At 42.6% G+C, this 23,598-nt stretch overlaps 1 protein-coding gene across 2 annotated transcripts in view; it reads right to left on the reverse strand.

The window, feature by feature from the left end:
• LOC108886219 (G1/S-specific cyclin-D2) overlaps positions 1 to 23,598 on the reverse strand; it is a 33,637-nt gene that overhangs the window by 4,599 nt on the left and 5,440 nt on the right. Inside the window, exons 2-5 of one of the 2 annotated variants that reach the window (XM_051077774.1) lie at positions 23,297 to 23,447; positions 6,976 to 7,191; positions 3,421 to 3,580; positions 755 to 903 (exon numbers count right to left, since the gene is read on the reverse strand). In XM_051077774.1, the coding sequence (XP_050933731.1) occupies positions 755 to 903; positions 3,421 to 3,580; positions 6,976 to 7,191; positions 23,297 to 23,440 (669 nt within the window). In that variant the 5' untranslated portion in view covers positions 23,441 to 23,447. Of the gene's footprint in view, positions 1 to 754; positions 904 to 3,420; positions 3,581 to 6,975; positions 7,192 to 8,065; positions 8,496 to 23,296; positions 23,448 to 23,598 lie in introns of those variants that run through there. The other variant, XM_018680960.2, reaches the window with a different exon arrangement.

Genomic DNA, 23,598 nt, shown 5'->3' on the forward strand with positions numbered 1-23,598 from the left:
CAATATTACTCACTGATCAACTGTACATAATCTGACTGCTTTGAGATTATACAATGTCTATATATGGAGATCAATTCACTGCACCAGTGCAGTATACAGCACAAATTCAATTCAAATGTCTGAACACTCAGCACTGCTCATTATGATGGCGTTTACTGTTTGTGATTTATATGCAGTAATGCATTCAAGCCATTCAAGTATTTTAAGGCTCCATTCACTCCCACTGTAACTACAGTATAACTCAGTCGTCCCATTAAAGTCAATGAGTGTTCATATATTGACAATCATCCAAAAGTGTCCCTCTGCAGGTATGAGGTCAGCCTGGATAACTCTGTTTCTTCATTGGCCTTTACTGGAAAAGACACTCCTTCGCTTCATTACGAACATATTCCTCCACCAGGAGGGGCACGCAGCTAAAGTGGGAGCCATGCAAAGAAATTGCATGTGTCCTACCACAAGAATGTGGGCTCAGAGTTTTAAGAAGACATTCCCTCTGCCGCTGCTCTTTATAGCAGCAGTCTGGCTCCCCAGCCAAGAGCCAAAAAGCTTGCTCTCTCCCTCTCTCTCCATGAAAAGTAAATAGCTTCAATCTGCCACTACTGAAGTCATCGCTGATTGTTTACTAAAGGGCCTTTTATGCTGCTGTCGTGAGATGTTGCAATGATTATTATTAACAGTGCATTGTTGTGGAGCACTAAAAACTATTGAGTAATGACTTCTGGCAGGTATAAATCTCCTTCGCTGCGGCACTCACCACCTCTGTGTTGGTGATCTTGGCCAGCAGGTCTGTCAGGTTGTCTCGAGTCAGCCTCTGGTCAGCGTGGTCCAACTGCAGGCCACAGATAGCAGCTCCCATGCTGCCCGTGGCGATCATGGAAGGAGGGTTCATGGCAAGGCGGTCGTCTGGCGAGGAAAGAGGAAAGACTATTAATGCGCAATTAGTCAAGCAGCAGCTTTAGGCCACAGTGACACACGGAAATCACATTTGTAACTGTGACACTAAGCGCAGCAACGCTTAAAGCAGCACAGAGGAAGTATGAGAGATGCATGAGAGGTGCAAACATCTGAATCATCCCCGATGTGCACGCTCCACAGCTGAACCTGACTTTCCCACAGTCTGAATTTCAACAGACGGGGCTGCATGGTAGAACCTGTGTGGTTTCCTTCACAGAAACTACAGCCCTGATTAGAAAAGCAGAGTAGGAAGCCTCCTACTCGCTGAGAAATGAGTTCCAGGAACGACTCCCTCCAGTCCACATCCGAGTCTAAAGGACTTAAGCGACAACAGGCCTGGATGGAGGCGGCGGCAACGGAGAGAACAACATGGAACATCAACACAAGTACTGAGCTGAAGCTGCTCTGAACAGCTCATGATTTCAACGCTTGTCTCAGCAGTTATTTTCATTTTATGGGAAAGCCTGGGGTCGCACTCGCAAAGTATCTCATCTGACCACAAGGCATCCTCATAAATGGCCCTTTAAGTTCACAGAGAGTTTCTCTTGAGCTCTTTACACAAGGCTAAGAACTAAAAGACTCTTGAGCGAAGAGAAGGGGCGTGGTTGACCCTGTTAGTATGTCAAGAGTGGTTGAGGTGACAGGTGATGAATCTGTGTCAGTGAATATGAAATGTGATCAAAAGGAGGGTGAGGAACAAATATATACATGGCGGTAGATAGGTAAGCTGATAGACTGAGGCAAACCAAAACCCACTGTTGGTGGTAAAGTTGCATTATGGGTAATGTAGGAGCTAGGATTTTAACAGGGAATAAGTATTATATGTGGGGAAAAAAGAAGATATCTGGTTCTACTACGCATGCTAAATTGTCGGAGTTCTCTTTGCATAACTTACCCACCATCAAATAAGCTTTTAAAAGTTCAAATTATTGTTAGACATTTCCTGTCTGTGAGTAGGTCTTAGTGACTCAGGGCCACCTCTACCTTCTCTCCCTCTCTCTCTACTTTTAAGGCTAAATTGCTTTGTGAATGACTCTTAGAGCAAAACCTGACACACCCCTTATTTTTAGGAGTTTCTCATACCCCGGCCAGTCGGGAGCTACTTTTAGCGTTAGCATGTTTTGTGAAAACAGCCCCTGGTGGTTTTTCCAGTTACAACACACAGGCCTCTTCCAGTCCGCTCCGTAACCAACGATAATCTCAAAAGGCAGGGAAATAGCGTACACAGTTGTTAAGTGTTGCACAAGTCCAACCCAGCACATGGTGGCAGGCCCAGTGCAAAACCAATCCTGGTGGCCTGATAGCTTTGATTAAACCCCGGAGAGCAGCCTGCTTCACTACGCCCATCTTTTCCTCGAGGGACCAGCTGTCCATAGGAGGAGCTCCTCCATCATAAGAATAACATCTCAACTCCATATAAAACTCCAAACATTTACATTACTGCAGAACCACAGCAGGCCTCCTTTTTTTCCACTGTGGCTGCTTTGTGCTTGGATATAACTAGCTGCTTATGAATAGCAGAGGCGACCACTGAAACACACCCAAATATATAAAAAAAAAAAAAAAAAAAGTGTGACACTAAGACTGTTCTAAACGGAGCATGAAACTCATTGAAGGAGCCTATGGTTCCAATAACTAGCTCTAGTAAACAAGTGCTTATTGGCCAGATCTGACTGCGCTGGAGTTTGTAAGGAATTTCATTGCACCAAAGTGACCTCCTTTGTTTGATTTCCTTCATTGAATTAGCTGAAAGGAGGTAGCAGATGAAAAGCAGTCTTGTGACAGAGGAGTGCTGTATATTATGCATATTAGGTGACCCTGCTGTACTGTTTCTGTCCAGGATATGAAAATATTAGAGGGATTCCTAGTATAGACAAAGGAATGCCGTGGAAATTCACCTAGGAAGAGGCCTAAGGGGACATCTGAGTTTGCGCTTCTCCAGAGCCTCCAGAGTTTATTCTGGACATGAGGCCAGGATGGGAGGAGGAAGGAAGATCACTGGATCGCTGCCCTGACTTTTTAAACCTGGAAGCTTCTCTGTCAACAAACAATACAGGCAGAAACTCAGCTGCACCTGAGTCATACGGCAAAGAGTGTGTGTGCGTCTGCTGGAGTAAAAGTTACAGCGCGATACGGTCGCTGCCGTTACCGTTTACGTGGCTAATCTAAACACAACGCTGATAAGATTTTTCTCAGGCACTCTCAGAAAAAATGTGGAAATGACCACTTTAAGCAGCTTTTTGCAGCTGGTCCGCTGTTTGAGAAAACCCCTACTACAGGCTGAGAGACTAGAAAGTGGATAAGGCAGCCAGAGGAGTATGCTGAGAGAAGAAAGAGGTCACAGATGACTCACGATGGGAGAATGTTTGTGTGTGTGGGAATATTCTGGTGGATGTGGGAATAACAAGGCTGTGGAGTGAATGTGTGAGCACATAAGGTACATGAAATGACAACCAGCTGCGTTACCTGTGGCACAGAGGGCGATGAATGTCAGCGTGTGTTTGCGGACCATCGCCAGTTTGTCTTTGGGAAGGGGCAGCCTACGTATGATGTGGTCTATAAAATCATTAGGGATGACCGAGGCCATGTTCCACTTCAATTTCCCCAGCACCACCAGTTCCCAGTCCTAAAAGACACAGAAAAAAGAAAATGACCAGTTCACATTCACTTTCTTGACTCGGTCACAGAGGGTTAAATGGCGTGATGCCACGTCTCCATTGACCGTGAAAAAGATCACAGTCCATCCCTTTTCCCAGAGGAAATGACTCTGTAAGAAGAGTAACATTTCTTCACTTTATCTCTCCTCGCTGTATCTTATTATCTGCGTGCCTTTCTCATTCCTCGCATCCTTTGTGTTCATATCGCCGGCATGTGACAAGCTTTGCCCTGCTTAGATGCCCTGCCAATGAGACTGCTAGCCCCTTCCTTCCTGTCACAAGCCTCAAACAGCTACCATGAATTTGCACTGCAAAGGCAACAGCACAGAGCTGACTCTTCATACAGTCAGTCTCTGCACCAGCAAAAAAGGTGTAAACACTTAATGATTTAATTTCCTGTGTGTTGAGTCAGTTTTCACAACCTCAACATCAGGTTACTAAGGTTTTAATGTTTTCCTGCTTGGTTTTCAAGTATTTTGAGTGAGTAACCGCAGGAACAAGGGTGCAGCTTATGTATCTCTGTAGAAATAAATTCAAAACTTCAGGATATAAAAAGTCTAACACTACAGATGTAAGTGTGTATCAAGGTTTTTGTTTTAAGACATGAAAACGTGCACCAATATTCTGAAAATGTATGCTAACATCTGTGAATGTCAAACTCATGGTACTGGAAAGAAACTGTAGTTAGAAAAGAGCAGAGACGCACTCAGCTCCAGTCATTATCGTTATCAAAACCAATGAAATTCAACCCCCACAGAAAAGATAACAAGTAACTTTTTCCAGTTTTTCAAACTCACAGCCACATGGATGGCTGCCCCCAGGATTTCCATAAATCATGCTCGGCTATTTCAGCAATGATACTTTCTTCAGACCCCACACAAGTAAAGACAGATTTGGAAACGTTCTCACAAATCGAACCTTCGCAAGTGTCACTATGTAGTGCATTTTGCAATCACAAATTATCATACACATCAACAATATTAAATCCCTCCTGATGTGCAGTGAAGCATCAGAGCAGGCCTGTAAGGTGTTGCAGCTTGCAGCATTTCCTGACATTTCTCATCTTAGTCCCCGATGAAAGAATTAAGACAACTAGTAGGAAGTGGTGTCTCCAATCAAAGCTTCTACTGTCACCTCACAGTATGAAAACTGTTTAGTTATTATAAATGAGTCCAGATTCACTGTGTTAGCCGCGTGAACCCTCTATGAGATGACAGAACCTTTACGTTACTGAGAGATTTATTTATGTACACTCAGTGTCCAGTTTATTAGGAACACCCACTGCAGTCTGATACAACAGCTCTGCAGTAAATCCAACCTTTATTAAAGTTATAACACTCAGTTGTGTGGAGGCTGCACTTCGTGTTGCTGTACTGCACTACACTGACAGGTATTTCTATTATTTTGTCCACCCCATTCACATCAATAAACCAGAAGTAAACTGGAAGTACAAGCAGATAAAGTGGTAGACTGAACTACACAGGGCAGGTTCCCTTTAAAAAACTGTGATGAATAAATGCTGATGATTTCAACTTCTCACTTCCTGTACGGAGATGTGTCAACTCAAACGCAAACGTAGTAAACACTGAAACCCCCGTCTCCTACAGGGACAGTCCCCCCTTCCGTCACCAAACGCTTATCTGTCATCTGAAACGTCAGCCATCATTCACCTTTAAGTGGGTTTTCTGTACAACACCTGCCACACACATGCTTGCGTTTAACCTATTAAACCCCTGAGGAGATTGTTGACGGTGAGATGAGCAGGGCGGAGGTTTTGCTGCCTGTGCGCTCACTTCCTGGACAGATGCCCCAACACACACACACAAACACACAACCCCTCCACCCCATTAAACTTCTCTCTTCTAGCTAAAGCAGCAGCAGCAACCAGTGTGTTCATTACAAGGACGAGCTGCAACATCTTTCACTGGCTCTGGCTGCGTCCTCTGTGCATCCTGTGAGGATATCCAGGAATCTGGAGTCTTACGACAATATGGAGCATCAAATGGGATGAGTGCCATTTCCCTCACCAGCTGCAGGCAACACAGGAAGATGTATAGAGAGCATGTGGAGCTTGGTTTGGTTGAAATAAGAAGCAGGTCTAACCCTTAAACTGTCAAGATGGTCAAGAGTTGGAACAATTTGTAAAGTAGACGACTGACTGAAATTTAATCTGCAACTATTTTGATATGAGAGTAATGGTTAAGTGGTTTTTAAGAATAAATGTGGAACATTAACTTGTCCAAGCTTCTAGTTAAGAGGATTTGCTTCTTTTTCTTTGACTAACAATCCTTTTCTTGATTTATCATTTTTATCATTTTGTCCATAAAATTTTTTTAAAAAAAGTGAAAAATGTCCAGTATTGTTTTATCATGTATGAGCTGTCTTCATCAAAATGACTTGTTCTGTCTGACCAACAGTCCAAAACCCAAAGATATTCAGTTTACTATCAGATAAGACAAAGAAAAGCAGAAAATCTTCACATCTCAGAGCCTGAAACCAGAGAATTTTTGGCATTTTTGCAAGAAAAATGACTGAAACGATTAATTTTTCTGTCGATTCAGCTCTGCTTTTCTTTGTCTTAGTTATGTGACACTGAGTGGAATATATCTCAGAATCATGGAAAGTTTGAACATAAAACAGCGAACTCAATCTGCTGATGATGAAGACTGTGCGATACAGAAGAAAGATCCAGAACACGTCTGTATATGGACCTTGAGTGGAGATTGTTGTACCAACTTAGTGTCCTTGGGTTCTGGGGTGTCTAAAGACATCACCTTGGGGTTTTAGGAACTTGTGATGAGCATTTTGACATTGACATAAGAACAAATAATTAATGAATTGATCAAGAAAATAAATGGCACATTAATATATGATGAAGATAATAGTTAGTTGAAGCCATTCCCCCAGTATTTCCTGGTTGATAACACATTCTGGTTTTAAAGTTTAATAAGCTTCATATTGGTAAAAAGAATTGAAAGTATTGATACCATAAAGAGATACACCCATCTTGATAATCCTGATAAAGATGTTGGTAGGTGCATTTTGGCTGTTTTTGTACAAACTATCTGTTGAAAAACCAGAGTTAAGTCCATATATTTTTAACACAAATCCAAATTCTATGCTGCATAACTAGCACTAGATGGCATCACACCCCTCTGCAGTCCACATGGATCCAAAGAAAGGTTGTGGCTGTATTGTGCACAGCTCCACTTATTGGGAAAATGGGATACTTCCTGTGAAACCAATTCAGCTATCAGCATTGTAAAATCGACCAAAAATGTGACACAGCATTTTTATCACTCCCATGAATGAATGAATGAATGAATGGATGGATGAATGGGGCTTTTGAACGTCCAGTTCTTACCAGCAGTTCCCGTGGTGTGATGGAGTTGTCTGTGTACATGCAAAGTTTTTCTGCTGATAGCGGCCTGCTGTCCTTTAACTTGGAGGCTAGGAACATGCACACGGCTCCAAGAAGCTGCAAATAACTCTTTCTAGTGGGCATCACTGCTAAAAATCTGTCCAAATAATTAATGGCTAAAGGGAAGACGTCTTCGTTACTCTTCTCCTCTTCACACACCTGGAGGGAGACAGAAATATAACAACAAAACCAAACATTAGGTTATATTTAAGAGAAGTAAAACCTAAAAGAAAAGTAGGATATTTATATATGCTTTAAAGCAGAGGAGCAGTTAAAGGTGGGAGTGGTTTTGCTTATAGAACTGTGATTTTTCCCTTTTGGTGGTTAAAGGTTAAATGACTTATTTTAACATCTCTTTAGTCAGTCATAAACTGCAAAGTCAGGACAAGGCAAAAAACAAATTAGTTCAATAGGAAGTCGTTTAGCAAAACCCCCCTCGCCTCCCTTTCCTTGTTGGGGCTTGCACTCTTTAAAAATATTTTTAAAATGAAAATAAACCATGTGGGGGCTTTACAAAGTGTGCAAAATGTCCACAAGATGTATTAAAATCGTTTCCGACAGTTTCAAAAGAGAAACGTTTGCTAACACGAAGTGGTTTTTATCTCTAAAAATGAAAGTGGTTCTGCTTTCACGTTGCCTGCCTTGCCTTGAGCTGGAGTCGCTTTTAGAAAAATTAATAATAATTACAACGAAGGGAAAATGTCGGGTTTTCGATTATGTTAATTAAGACCAACTCCCCCCCTGTCGCCTGAGCTAACTTATAAGCTAAAAACACCGAGTTTCTAGCTGTTAACCAATGTAAATATGTAGCTAGGCTATTTCTTTGAAGCTGAATTTTCTTCGTGGTGGAATTTCCGACTCTCCCACGCCTTTGGTGAGTCATTGTCATTCAATTGTCAAATAGGTTAACATCCATGACAACTCTCTATGAACTAAAACACCCAGTTTATGAGCCGGAATTAGCTTAAACATCTGTCAACATGCAAAAAAGACTCATTAGCTTAAAGCACCAATGCATAAAATGCCCACAAACCTCGTGCATCCAGCCTGCAACCATTCGTCTCATATAAGGCTGAATATCCTTCTGGACCCGCTGGAAGTACGAGCACTGAGGTAAAAACCTGTCCTCAACTGTTAATAAACTTTGCAACACTCTGTCATCATAGAGGATGTTTGGGTCAGGCTGGGCTTTCACGGTTATGTCCGACTCCAGGCAATAAAGCTCCATGACTCGGCCCCCTTCTTCCCCCCCACTTCTTTTTTTTAAAACAACTAAATTATAAAATAAAATAAAAATAAATAATGTCACTATATTGTCGACAGCGGACAGGAGGAGGAGAAGTGCCCAGGACGAAGCATGAAGCTGAGACTGCTGGGGTTTGCTCCAGTCCTGCTGCCTCTCGGTTCACTTCTTCCTCTCTCTGCGCTGCTCGGGTGTCCAAACCGGCCACACCGAGAAGCTGAACATCCGGTACGGCCTTCAAAATAAAAGCAGTCGATGAGCAAACTCTACCCTTTTTTCCCCTGCTGCTCTTCTAGGAACCATTTGCTTGGCTTCCTGCCTTGTCGTGCAGTCTTTATCTGTTTCCGTTTAACATGTCTACTTTCTTGCAATACTTTCAAAGAGGCAGACACAACGACCATGACGTAGGCCTTATCTGCTCCAAACTACAGCACACTTTTATGGAGCCTTTAGTTCACTCTGCATTAAATAGATTTTAATAACAAAAAATGCAAAGTCATAACATTGTTTTGAGAGCTTTCTTAGTGTTTTCTGACTCCAGAAATTAAGGTACACACAGATAGTTTGTGCAGAATGAGGATAATAATAATAATAATAATAATAATAATAATAATAAGTTCTGCTGAGATTTAAACCCCCACCAGCAGATACAAACAATGAAAAAAGAAGGAACCAGGTAATATTAACAATAGTAAACTGCTCACATACCAAAATCACATAATGTAGATGTTAATTTATACATCTCCAGCTGTAAAAAAATAAAAAAAAATAATAAAAAATAAAAAAAATACATGACCTTTCGTGTGCCATATCTCTTGAAAGATCTACCTGATGTAAGATGTTTAGTAGTCACAGTAGATGTGAAGCAAAAGAAACAGCTAAACCAACATATATATACAAATATGTTTTATATGAACTTACTTGAAGGCAGCGTTAGAATTAATATCAACAAGAATGGTGCTGTATATAAAACTGGAAGAATGCCATATTGCTGTACTAGTTTACAAATCATTGACTGTTTACATTATTACATGCAGTTTATGGTACAAATCAGCACTTTGCACTGTCTGCTATTAGAGCTGTATATGTCCAACCCAGCTGTCCCGACACATGTGAGGACGGTGTTATAAAATGGATGCTGAGGAACGGACAGAACATCTGATAAATAGTCTCTCAAAAGACTTGCAGGATGTGACTGTCTGTGTAGAAAGATTATTAAAAGCAAGCATGACAGGAATTAGTAAAATGTTCACAGACTTACACTCTGCTAGCTTACAGGGTAGCCAGAAGAATTATAATACAACAGAACAGAATTATAGTAAACGGTAGAATTACAATGACAAAACCAGTGACATTCCCATCAGTGTCAACTGTATCTTGTATTTAGTGCTAATTAGCAAATTTTAGCATGCTAGACTATAATGGTGAACATTACTTGCTAAACATCAACACATTAGCATTGTCATTGTGTGCATGTTAGCATACTGATATTACTATTTAGCTCAAAGCTGTAGCGTTGACAGTGGTAGACTCTTGGTACACAACTGCAGCTTCTTTGTAGATTTACCTTATCGTACACAGAACCACAGGTTCACTATATATTAATATGTGATAGCCCTTGCTTAAAGTCATTACACAGTCTCAAAAACTGTTGGTGCTTTTAATCAGGTCACAGTCTTGCCACATGAGCTGGAATCCATGGGACACAGTGTGATGTTCTAGACATCCTTATGGCAAAGGGTGTGGACGGCATGTTGATCCCTGTCCAGAAAAAAGTTTTCCGTAAAGGAAGTCCTTTGGCATGGTGGCATGCCAAAGGATGAAAGTATGAGAATGGACATGCAAATCTGCAGAGAGCGCTTGTAAAAAAGTGTTTGTTATTTTGTCCTTCTAAGACAGGATTTAATCTGTAAAAAGGTAGGATTATAATAGAAGAGGAAGTTATAAAGTTGTCAACTCCCTATCACTTTTGATCTATGAAGGCCATTTCAGTTCCACGTGGCTCTCTGTGCAGCTGTTAAGAGCCAAATTCTTTATCACAGACATCAAAACATGCACAAAAAATCTTTTCATGCACCTAAATTTGCTGCTTCCGATCATGTGTGAGCATATTTGCAGTGAGAGCAAACTTTGAATCGAGCTGAATGACAGCAGCTGAGCTGAACCACTTCTCACTAGCACGGCTTCACAAACTTCCCCCTTTCACAGTCGCCGCCGAAGAGCTGAATGAGATATGAAGTTTCACTGAGAAAAATAAAAGAGCACTGTGGAGCTATTATGAGAGCAGACTGTGAAGTGAGAGTGGGAACTGAGGGAACGTCAAGGTTAGCAAGATTAATTCTACTTCAAAGGAGGGGGTGTATGTTTGAGAGGATTCATCTTAGAATTGAGATTTCATGTCAGAGGGTTATCCTTTTGTCTGTGCACGAGGAGGCTGACAAATCCCTGGGTCAGTGTGTTTTTGTCTAAAGGGGGTCTCTCTGCAAGAGGCCAAAGAAGCCTGCCATACCAGACATTCAAAGCACTGACACTTGAGGGAAACAGAGGTGTTAGACAGATAAAGCAGCCTTACCCTGTTGCTGCTGTTTGCGCATGTGTCCTATGATAACACATGTCAGCCGCTATCACATACTCCGAGCTGCACAGAGGTAACAGAGAGCGGCCAAAGCCCTGGGAAAACGTGGAGGAGCGTGAAATCACCTTGATCCAAAGATTCCTGCTGCATACCAGTCCACTGAACCCACCAGAGCACAGGGGCCCGGAGATGGGCAGACTGCCACAGATCAAGAGAAAGAGACAAAGAGAGAGAAAGAGGGAAGAGGTGGTGGGTGATAGTCAAGATCTTTAATCCCAGAGATTGGTTTAAAGCTTAACATCATCTTATGTGTTTCCTGTGCGAGATCAAGTAAGTCGCTCCATGAGGGAGGCCTCTCTCGGATATAAACACAGGATTTACTTTTACATGCCAGTTTCAGGGCCAAGCTTGATTACAGGTTGCCCATGTGCTCGGAGTCAAGCTGGTTGTTTGGGTTTACTGACAGTAGAGAAGAGGATGCTATGGCTGGAATGCTGTGGTGTGAACAGCGGTGAACACTCCTCCCAGCGCTGACTGATAGCTGGTGTAGCTCAGCCAGCCAGGCAGATAAAGTGGCTTCTGTCTGTCACATGGTTGCATACTATATGCTTTTGCATCAAGTGATTACACCCCGCTGGAAGTGGACTAAACACCCGTTCCCAAACATGAAAAACAGGTGACATAAATGTTCATGGGTAGTCGTATGTTCTTGCTCTTTCGCATGCTATTCTGGTCATGCTATCAGCGGTGTGGAGCGTAACTCTATCGCGAGTGTCACACATCAAAGCCGTCCTATCACTGCCACTCACTGCAGAGTGGCTGAAGGGAAAAGTGGGAAAGAGGGTGCTTTCCAGGAGAACTTCATCAAACCATGTGCAGGATTGGTGAAATAACTGTTTGGTGTGGCGCTGCACCCAACTGTTGCTGTGGTTTTCTTTACCCAGCATCTCATAATTATATTTTTTGGATGTGTAAATCCCACTTCCTTAGTGCTTAAGTAACTCCCAACCATCAATTCTTAATATGTGATTGGGAGCCCTGTGGTGCAACCAGCTAATTTGCGCTCAACTACGCAGTGAGATTAGGAAACAAATGGAGCTTCGTCAAATCAGCACAGGAAAAAGAGGGTGTTTCCCACACAGCGTCCCAGGAATGTTTTGGCTAAACTGAAAGCCATCGTTCAAACTCAAATGCCAACATTGAGGAGACAATGACAGGACAGATAGCAACATCCGGGCCTGGTCTTTAGTCGTCTCGGTCAGGAACACAAGAGGGTTTCTTTTCTACAGTTTGGTCCTCGGTCACTGCTGAACCCCCCCCCCTTCCCCGCCTTTCCATTTAGTCTGTATACAAGTCTGACGTCCGGCAGCTTGCATCCCTCATTCCTACCAGAGCCTCCGAGAACATTGCCCTATTCTCCACCATGCACTCAGGAGTAACAGCAGTCAGAGGAGGGGAGAGGAAGAGGGTACATTTTTAACAAAAGGGGTTCTATAAGGTGCCAGAACAAGAGATGTGGGCTTGCACTGCTCAGCACCGCTGTGAAGAATTCTTTAAAGGGACAGTTCAAGATTTTTAGGACATATACGTATTTGCTCTCTGGCAAGAGTTAGGTGAGAAGATCGATACCATTCTAATATCTGTTAGAAAAATATAAGGCTACAGCCAGAAGTCGGTTAGCTTAGCTTAGCACAAAGACTGGAAAACGAGGAAACAGTGAACCAAGCTCTCTCTGAGGGTAACAAAATCCACTACTTCTTGGCAACTTTTAACTAATGGCTCCTCGATAATTAACTATAATTTATTTTTATTTATAATGTGTTCTTTTGTGAGCATTAAAAGTGCACTTACAAAGTAGACAGAGGTAGGCTGGCTGTTTCCCCTTGTTTCCAGTCTTCATGCTAAGCTAAGCTAACCTTCTGCAGCCTTGTTGCGGCCTTATATCTGTCACACTGATATAAGTTTGGTATCCATCTTCTCATCTGATTCACAGCCAGCAAATAAGTGCATTTTCTAAAATGTCAAACATTTCTTCTTTTGAGGAATGAGAGAAATGTCCTAAATTTGCAACATTCAGATGATTTTTCAGATCTATTGTATATAGATTATATTCCCTGTGCAGAACTAAGGAAGAACACTCATTTTTCTGTGTGTAGGGGTTAGGGAGGGACACTTAACACAAAGGGGAAGCCTGGATTAAGTCATAAGCGGCAAGCGACATAGGTTGGATTTTAAGTGGGTGAGATCACATCCTCTCCATTTCACACTGTACAAACTTCATGTCTAGACGGAATCACTTAGATATCTGGATAAGATGAGATACACGTCTGTCCCATCCCTCCCTACGTGCCAGACTGTACAAAAACAGACCATGCATGTAAAAAGTAATGTCCATGTTCACGGTGTGAGAGCCCCGGCATGCATCTGCAAAAGAGAGACTGATGTTCTTCATGTGAGCGCACGGCTAGATTTCTGACTGTTATATAACTCTGCAGTGGGGGGCCCCTTGTTCTGCTCCAACATTCGACTCTGAAGTTCCCCCAGTTTTCCTGCTCATTTGCCTCACAACACACAGATGTCCCAAGGCGGCGGCAGAAGACGAGGGGGGTGACTGGGCTGCAGGCCAAGAGGCAGTGGCTGCCTGTCACAAGTGAACAAGTGTGTGTGGTCAGAGATTAGGGAAGGAAGGACACAAACAGAAATTCCAGCGGAGGAGCTCCTGTGGCAGCTGTGGTTTTCTAAGTGCGAAGGATGCTTGACAACTGGAGCCGCCCGATTGGCCCGGCAAAGACGAGTGGGTGTGTCCTGGCAGCGGCCGGCTTCCTCTGTGTGATCTTAAATGAGAAGAGTGACAATTCATCAGGGACAGGATGTCCAATAGGAAGACAGATCCCAGGGGTAGATAGAGGGCCATGCAGCTGGCCACTCAATGACCTTGGATCAAACAAAAGTTAGTCTTTCTCTCTGTGTCCTTCTCTCAAACACTCTCTGTGCCCATAGAAAAATGAGGCATTAATCAGCAGCAGAGGACTGAGCAGTTTCCAGTAAGTCATTTTGTGTGAGTTTATTTTAAACCAATGGGCCTCACTGTTCCACAAATAACATTGCTTTCTTCATCCATTCACTTCCCCTCAACTCTGCAACATTTCCACTCCTGCACACTTACATTTCCCTCTAGAGAGAGAGGAGGAAATGGGGGCCTCGCAATGTGAACGAAAGCTCTTTGAAAGTGGCTCTAGCAAGGCGATATGCTCCTTATAAACGGCGAGCGGGGAGGGTTTCAGGGTCGGACTGCTGGGGCCTGGACTGTCTGGGAGCTGCCTGGTGTTTTCCTGTGTGTGATGCATGCTAACCCTGGGCCCCCTCGACTTCGGCTGCTGCATAAAGAGGTCTCTGTGAGGCTGAGTCAGCTCCAGCTCTAATTCACCTCATTGGTCTCATTGCTTGATTAAATTCAGCAGAGAGACTCGGAAGACCCCTATCCAGTCCGCCCCTAACCCCAAAACATCTGATGCATTCAAACAGAAGGATTAAAACCAACCTGTTATCAGTACAAGAGTTGGAGCCTGCCACAATAATGGTCCTCCTGTACTGCAGAGAGAGAGGAACAGGCCGTGAACTGCAGCCAGACCAAACACATTGATGCTCGCTGATAAGTGTTGTCAGTTTAATAGATCTAAGTGGGAGTGGGAAATATTGTTTCTGTGAGGTAACTCTTGTTGTAATGACTTTGTCTTGAAATTGAAAACATTCTAGCGCTCATAGCCAGCTATGGCATTGCAAAACAGACTACATTTATCCAATTACGCATAGAAGACAATGGGGGAGTGTGTGAATGCAGGAAGCAAAGCCTATATTGCACGATATGGTCCAGAGACAACCACTTCACTTTAACCACAAGGCAATTGTTTGGTCTGTCTCTGGCCTGCATTGAGCTTACCACTGCAGCTAGTGAGGCAAACAAACAAACACTTTGGGTGATGGCGAAATCCAACGTTTCCCTCACATATTGTGTAATATTGCATTCCAGAGAGCCCAAGAATAAAACAAAAAAAGAAGAAGAGACAAACAGTGGCATACCAGGCCTATCTTCAGGAAATGCCGTGATATGAGTTAGCATGGTGATGGTCTGGTCAGGGGTGGATGACAACGTAATTCGCCTCCCGTTCCCCTGACATCCAGCCTGGCTTTGATCCTGTTATGGGCGGGGGGGTCCAGTGGAGGTCCAGCGGAGCAGAGGGGCCAACCTGCCTAGTGGTGCCCAGACCATTGGGCGTTCCTGTCTCTTGCCATGCCAAGGGATTTCACATAGTGTGCAACATTTCTGAAATCATGTCATCTCGCACTCAAGTGCAAGAATATGAATATGAACACGGTAACTGCTCTGTCCTCGGAGATCCTCAAGATTAGATCTGTGTTCAGCCTCTTCCTACAAATTACACAGTTAAAGGAACAGTTTGGTGTTTTGGGAAGTACGCTTATTCATTTTCTAGCTGAGAGTCAGATGAGAAGATTGATGCCAATCTCAAGTCTGTATGCTAACTATGAAGCTGCAGCCAGGGGGACAGCTAATTTAGCTTAGCATAAAGACTGGAAACAGGGGGGAACAGCTAGCCTGGTTATACCCAAAGGCAAAACAAATCTGCCTACTAGGATCTTTACAGCTCACTAATTAATATGTTTAATCTGTACAAAAACCAAAGGGTGAAAATGTCAACTACAAGTTGACAGAGCTAGGTTAGCTGTTTCCCCATTTTCCGTTTTGTTGCTAAGCTAAGCTAACTGGCTGCTGGCTCTAGGTAAATAATTACAGACATGAGAGTGATACTTCACTCTCAGAAAGAGGGAGAATAAGCAAAAATGTCAAAATATTTCTATAATGAAGGTGTTGTTCCTCCTGTAAATTGTCATTGTAAAACACTATGGTCAGCATTTTCCCATGTCTTTTCCCCTTTATATATCACTTTGGGTGCAGCCCTCTTCAGCTCACAGAGCTCAAAATCCAGTTTAACAGGCTGAGCTTTAGTTTAGACACAGAAAGAGAGCAAAAAGTACTTCCACCTCAGACAAAAACAGTTGAAATCAAAACCCAGAGATTAGTCTTAATCAAATAACAAGCTTGCAGAACCAGATACCAGGGATTTGTTACCAAGCTAGGAGCCCCCTGAGGTATGAGAGGTGGATCAGACTGATCATGATACAACATGCTACACACTCTCACACACAAAATCATTTCACACTGCTAGAAATATGGCATTTGATCCAACTAAACATTCCCATAAGGACTGCCTTCTTTAGGAGCCTAACAGGCGTGTTAATAATAGTTACCGCCTAGGAGAAAAACATTTCCTCCTTGCCTTAGAGTCAACGAAGATCAACTCATCAATTCTTCCCACCGAAAGTCTGGGAGGAACAGGGCTTATTCTGATAGTTGTTCAAATGTCATCCCACACTGGGAAAGAAGGAAGTTCATAGTGCTGCTGCAGCCTGAAGCCGCGATGGTCTGGTTGATCCTTGGTCACTACTTCCCAGGACCGAGGCCTTGTCCCTGGGGAGCCCTTCTGAAGTTCCAGCTATGTCAGTCTGCCTCCTCAGCACTCTCACAACAATACAGCTCATAGTGGTGACCTACATATTGTATGCAAACAAAAATATGCATGTAAGACATCACATCAGACCCTTAAGATACCTGTAACCACTTTTCCTCAAACCAGCACTTTGGTCCAGACTAAAATATTTTATCAACTATTTAAAGAATCTCCATGAAATTTAATACATATATTCAACATCTCTAGAGGATGAATTCTGCTGACTGCTGATCATCTGACTCTTCGCTGACAGTCAAAATCACACATTCAATTCATTCAGCTATCTTGAAAACTACTTGATGGATTGGCAGAAAATTTGGTACAAACATTCTTGGTCTCTAGAGGATGAACTGTATTAACTTTGGTTCCCTGACCTTTCCATGTAGTGGCAATGTCAGGTCAAATTGCCAATTGTCCAATACTGATTTATGACCAAATGCCTACAATAGTAATGACATTCCCATCAGCTGAGGCTGTACTTTGTACATTGCCTATCCAACACACTAAACTAAGATGGTGAAAATGGTACAGATTATACCTGCTAAATGTCAGCATCTTAGCATTGTCAAGTATAGCCTCACAGAGTATGACAGTAAAGTGTATGCCGCAATATCAGCTTTCAGTGGAATCTAATATTGTGCAAAAACTCGCCTCGTCAGTGTCACTCTAAAACTTGCAATTATTCCATTCTCATGGAAATCGAGGGAGGGCTGGCTGCTTCCCTGACAACCTAGGATGTCTTTGTTTCCGAACCTTATGTAATCATTGATAACAGGAAGTAGTGAGGCATATGTTTTGGTTGGAGCTACGGCCAGAGCTCAAGCCCTTGGTCAGGATTCCCACTGTCACTGAGGAAATGAAAGCACAGGGAAGCTGTCTTTATGGTTAGCCCATGAAGACATAAATACTCACTGGGAGAAGCAAGACTTTCAATCGGACTGCAGAAAAACTGATGACTGGGCAAAGAACGAATTGCTCAAGATGAAACAGTCTTATAGAATGATCTCCAAAAGCTCCCCAAAGGCGGTGAGACACACAATGCAGTGCTGGATTCATTCTCTTGACCTGGTAAAAAAGCAAACATTCTTTAGGAATGTGTGAAATGTGCTGCGTGGGAGGAGAGGTTTGACACATGTGGCTGTTTGCTAGACATGAAAAGTTGCCAGGGCTTTCAAGGTGCGGCTCCTCTCTCTCCACCCTTTGCAGTCGCGGCTGTCAAACTGATATGTGTTCTCAGATGTGAAGGGGACTGTATATGTTTGCATTCTGTAGGGCTTCCTCAGTTCAGCCTGTGTCTAATGCAAACACAGTGACTGTCGATGTAATTCCCACATCCTTAGACTACTCTCAGACTACAGTCTAAGATCACAACTCACATTTAAAATCACACCCTGCTGTTAACATCATCTATAATCGTACACAAAGCCAAAACACAGTCCCTACATATTACATCAAAACTGAATTAAGACTAGAATATGACTTTCTGACATCTTACATCATCAAAATAAATTATAAGGCCATAGAAATGTGTAATGTTTAAGAAAAAAAATAAGAAAAACAGCTTGTAAAAATCAAACTGCAGTGGCTAACTCTGGCTAGCTGGTGAGGTAGCCTTAACTACAGCTAATTTACCTGCTTTTCCCTATTTATCCTGTACTTAATAATCAATTTTGATGCTCCAACATCTTAGTAACGGAGTTTATTACACAACATAAATAACATAGTAGCTACATCTAATTACAACACCAAATAGTCTCACTACAAGCTAACTAGCCTAGCTTAACATTAGCAGAGTAGCAACAACTGCAATTCCTGCAGCTTCTGAATTGAGTGAAATTCATGTGATTTGATTTGGTTAAGATGCTTTTAAATGATATATTTAAATGTTTTATTTGTAGATTCATTTATTAATGTAGTTTTTAGTTCACATGGAGCAAGAAGCTGAAGAAGAGAACATTATGTTTTTATTGTGTACTCTAGATCATCCAAACATCCAGACTGACTTTTTTTTTTTTTTTTTTTTAATAGATATTCTGTAAAGTCTGTGATAATAATTAACAGCGAGACATAAAATTAGGGGTTTACAACTAATATATCTGTTGCACACTTTAGTTAAGGGTCTTTCCCAACTTCACTGCTTCTGTATTTACCTATAAGTGGCAAATACAGAAACAGCAAGTCGGTGGACATTTCTGAGATGGACACACAGATAAGCTGATGATCGGAAGTCAACCAGCGAGGTTCAAGTACAACATCTCTGTTAGAGAAAGAATGAGGCAGGAATTTTTGAGACAGACAGACAGAATATGAAGTGAACGAACAGGCTGGTGAACAGTTAGCAGCTGAGGGTTGTGACTGCAGACTGTTGCGGTTCAACAGAGAGGAACAACAAAGGTATCAATGGCCAACAACAGCTGGGTCTGCTTCCTCCAGCAGCAGGCCAGAGCAGTGTTTGATGGATGGGGAAAATGATATAGACTTTTCCACTGTGCAGCCACACAACAGCCTACATGACATTTGATATTTCAGTGGACATGTCCAGCCCGGTCTAATTGTCTTGACATGACACTCTGAAGCGTTCAAATCTAAAAAAAAATGCATACGACACGTGTCATTCTTGTCCAAGTTGTGAAATGTGCTTCTTTCTCATCTTACAGATAAGAAACACAAATATATGACATTCGACTGGTCGAGAGAGTATGCACAAGAGGGAGAAAGTGATAACACATTCCCTTATGCTATAATCATTTCCTCCCTCCGGCACAGTTTCTGCCTCGACAGCTAGCTCACCAGCTGAGAGACAGGGAGGATGTACTGGGAAATGTGCATCAGCAGCAACAAAAAATGAAACATAGGCTACATGGGAACTTTTTGTTCTTGCGTTTAGGCTTTGACCAGCTCTTAAAGTGGAGTTTACACAGACACCTACCTATTCAAAAGGAGCTTTTTGTCCTCAGATGACTTATTATAGGAAGTGAAAAGGCAGAGTCATTATTATCATTGTAAGCGGTTTCACACCAACAAAACCAGAGCTTCTCTCCAGGGCTAAGAGGCTTATCAGAGACTTTGGAGGCTTTAAAGTAAAATGAAATGTAAATTTGTGTCCCTGTTATCTCTTGTTGTACAAGCCCAATCTACGTACAATCTACACAGCGCCTTAACATCTTTCAGTTCATTGTTGTAATTTTGTCGCCTGTAATTTTGCTGTTCAAACCCACAGTACATTATCTACTCAGCATCAACCAGCACTCAGACAAATGAAGCGACTAACTGGTGAACGCAGTGGAGAATTTAGCAGCTTAAGAGCCAGTTATATCTCATAGGAGTTAGTGGATGGAGACCAGATGGTTGTGTAAATAGACAACTGTTGTGTGCTCACCACAACAACTCAAGAAGTGAATGATATGGCAATGCTGTGCTTTAAGCTGAAGACACTCCAAATGCTGTTTCAATTATCAGGTTTCCATTCAAATATTGTGCCATTTTTAAAGAGAATGCAAATGTGTGTTACTGTTATGCAAATATAACAAGCTGTCATTAAGATACACAGCTGGTGGCTCTAATTCTGAAGTCGGGTGCCGTTAAACCACTGCAGAGGAAGATGGCACAACGAGATTACATAATTTAAATATCTCATGGAGAACATCATGCACATTATTATTAATTTGCTGAGTCTGTTTCCATTGAACATTGTCACCATTTGCAAACTGAAAATGTACATCAAAACAGGTGGAAGGAAACACACCTACTATGACTTCAAAAACAACTTGTGAGATTTTCTGCCATTAAAAGATGAACAGAAAAAGGGGCTTCAATTTTGGAGATTAGTGAGAATGACTCATGACTTTTGTTGCATGCATCAGCAATCTGCATCTTATCTCTCAGGCCTCAAGATACCAAATGCTGCCGGAAACCCATTAAGCATACGACATACAACAAATATTGTATTTATTTCACCATGGTAACAACACCTACACTGAGTTATTGCAGTGCACAACTTCACAGCTCTGTGCAGTACCTGACAGAAAACTGAGAGTGAAAGCATTCAGAGAACCACTCCAGTGAAAGCCTTGCAGCTCCTCTGCAGTTTTTTTTTTTTTTTTGCCCACAGACACTGAGTTGCATCTCGGCCCTAACAGAAACTCTGATGTTCTCAACACCTACAGGCGCCGTGTGACCTTCTGTTCACAACTTTTATCTGTCACTGATGTGGGGAAACAACAATGGGCAACAGACAAGCAAACGGGCACGTGCCAACATGCTAAGCACTGCACCCTCTTTTGACACAGCAGGAACGCATGTTTTTCCCACACAGAGCAAACGTGTTCTCACAACACGATGATAACAGAGAGGTTTATGCAATCCTTGGCCTATGCAATCAGAAGATCAGCACACCTCTGATTTTTTTGTACAACCACCACATTGCATGAAACATGGTGGCATGACTGGGCAGCCTCTATAAAAGATAAAGACTCTGCTTTATTAGAATGGAGGTATCCAACATCCCTGCCGGGCCCATGTGCTGTGTGTGAGACTGCCCACAGGGCAGAACCAGGTCTCATTCACAGATCCACTGCAACCAATTAAGCTTACTCATGTTGCCACATCAAATAGCTGCTTAAAAAACTAGTGGGATTAGCTGTTTTTGCATGTTATTGTCCTGCTGATGGGATTTTCATCTACAAGACACACATCTGAACCTGCAGAGGTTTAATCTCATTTCCAGATGTTTCATCCTCTGGCCATTATTCACATGTGCAAGGAATTTTCAGAATAATGCCTTGTGGAGCTTTACATCATCTGTCAGCAGTAATGCATCCGCATCGAGAGGCATGTGAACTTCTTCAGAACTGAGAAATTGCGCGCTGATTTTAATATTACAAACAATCACTGGCTGTTGCTCCTCTGCAGCCCAGAGGTGCAGCACTTCAGTCTCTCTGTAATGGAACTTTGTGTGGGCTGAGAGCTCATTGACGTTGGCTCTCGCAAAACTTCCACATGAAAATGCTTTTGCAATGTCATATCGTGGAGAATAGGCGCGCTTATCCAGACGACTACAGCAGTGGATTGTACAGCAGATCAAACAGGCTGGCCTGGGGCGCATTATATCAGATTTCATTTTGAGTTGAGGCCCTTCATTCATTTCTGACATTTACAGTTGGATCGGTACACCCCTCTTCGAGGCCTCTTGGCTCCCAGTCTGCACTGAGGCCCCACCAGCCACTCTGGAAAAACCCAGTGCATCTGACTTGCATTGCCTGGCTCCACTTGTGTGTTCTGTTTGGCCCGTGCCGCTGGAGGAGGAGAGCGGGCCAATTACCAGCCGCCGCTCCGAGACCAGTATGATGTCATCCTCCCTCTCCGCCATAACAGGCTGCAGATGAGAGGGGCTGGGCCTCTCAGCAGCCTTATTCACTTAACGAAAAGCAGGAGAGAATCAAAAAAAAATGTAAATGGTATCGAATATCTGTGAACATTAACATTTTTCTTCATCTTAACTTACTTATTATCCATTAAAGTGGTCTCTAATGCATCACAGCCTGTTAGGAGCACAACAGACTGGAGATAGCAAAGATAATAGCTCAGTGTTTATCTCGTGAGCCAGAGCACCTTGTTTGAATAAGACTGATAACAGCCCATGAGAAAACAGTGAGAATGTCATTGTGCATTAAGGCCCACATATTTCACAGATGTGAGGCGGAAGTGGGAGTTTTCAGTGGCAGAACTTTTAATACGTTATCAACATGCCCAACCCATACAAAAAAAAATTCACCTGTAAGATAACCACAGTGATTGTGACCTTTTGTTTGCAGTGACACTCCCTCATTCTTTGGAAAGCAGCAATCAGCAACGGTGTCTTCACATATCAAAGGAGAGAGTTTAACAATAACGCTGAGATGCACTAAGATGCAGGCCAATGCACTCATTCACACTCCAAATGCATGATTGCAAAACTCTTGAGACTACTTTCCAGAAGGCCTTGCATTTCGCAGTACGTCTCGAAGCCACATCAGAGAATCTGACGGGGCCTGTGGGCTGCAACAGACCTCCTCTCATTTCCCCACATACTCAATCTCCAACATCCACCGACCACCACTCTATGTACAGACTCTGGAGATGATATAAAGCCTAAGCTGATAGCAGGCCACAGCTCAGAGTATAAACAAATGGCAGCTTTAACTGTTTAGGTGTGCTCTGCTCTGATTTTATCTCCACATGAAAAAGAAAATCAAACTGTATTTGTGCGCAAGCCTTTGAGGAAAAAGTTATCAACAACTGTCAACATTCGTTCGTGTGTACAGACAGACACTGTTTACAGGTAACACAAACTGCAAGTTATGTGTGAAATGTGGAATTTGCTGAATTCTTCACTGATGCTGTTCATACTAACAATTCTCAGGAAGTCTTCCTGTTAAACAGCAGATCTTAAAGATGATTAGTTTTATCCGCAAGTTGTTGTGATCTGTGGTTATGAGTTTAGTGAAATGCAAATCATTGGGGTTAGCATCGTGGCAGAGATACACAGAGATAAGACATAGGATCAAAAAAACTTCTTCATCATTGTGCTGCTGTGCAAGACAAGAACACAATGTCAAAAATAATGCAAACAGTTAGGAGGTCACAAAGAGCATATTCGAGGTGCAGTCAGGTGTGCAAATAAAAAATAAACAGTCAACAGCATGTGTTTACAGCAATGCAATAGAAAGTAAACAAGTAAAACAAGTATGGCATATGGACATGTTTGTAAAGAGTTCAATCAGTCGGGGGAGTGGTGTGTGTGTGTGTGTGAGGTGGTGGTGGGGTATCCTGATGTATGGCAGACTAACTCCTCTCTCTGACATAGAGGCGTTGTTGTACCTTCGTGATGACAGTGGAGTCCTCGCTGATGTGCGCCCCCCAGGAATTTAAAACCGGAGACTCTCTCCGCTCTCTTGCCGCCAAATTACTGAATCTGCTCGTAATCTGACGTTGTTGAGCCAAAACCACAGACGCAGACCTCATGGTGGCACTAGAAGAAAAGTCAGAGGATCACCAGTGTTGTTAGGGCTCATCTGCTTGGCACTATGAATATCTGTGCAAAATTTAATTGAAATACATCTAAAGTTATTGAGATATTTCAGTCTGGACCAAAAGTGGTGGATGGACTGAATGACACTGTC

Source organism: Lates calcarifer, linkage group LG18 (assembly GCF_001640805.2).
Source record: "Lates calcarifer isolate ASB-BC8 linkage group LG18, TLL_Latcal_v3, whole genome shotgun sequence".
Classification (NCBI taxonomy): Eukaryota; Metazoa; Chordata; class Actinopteri; family Centropomidae; genus Lates; species Lates calcarifer.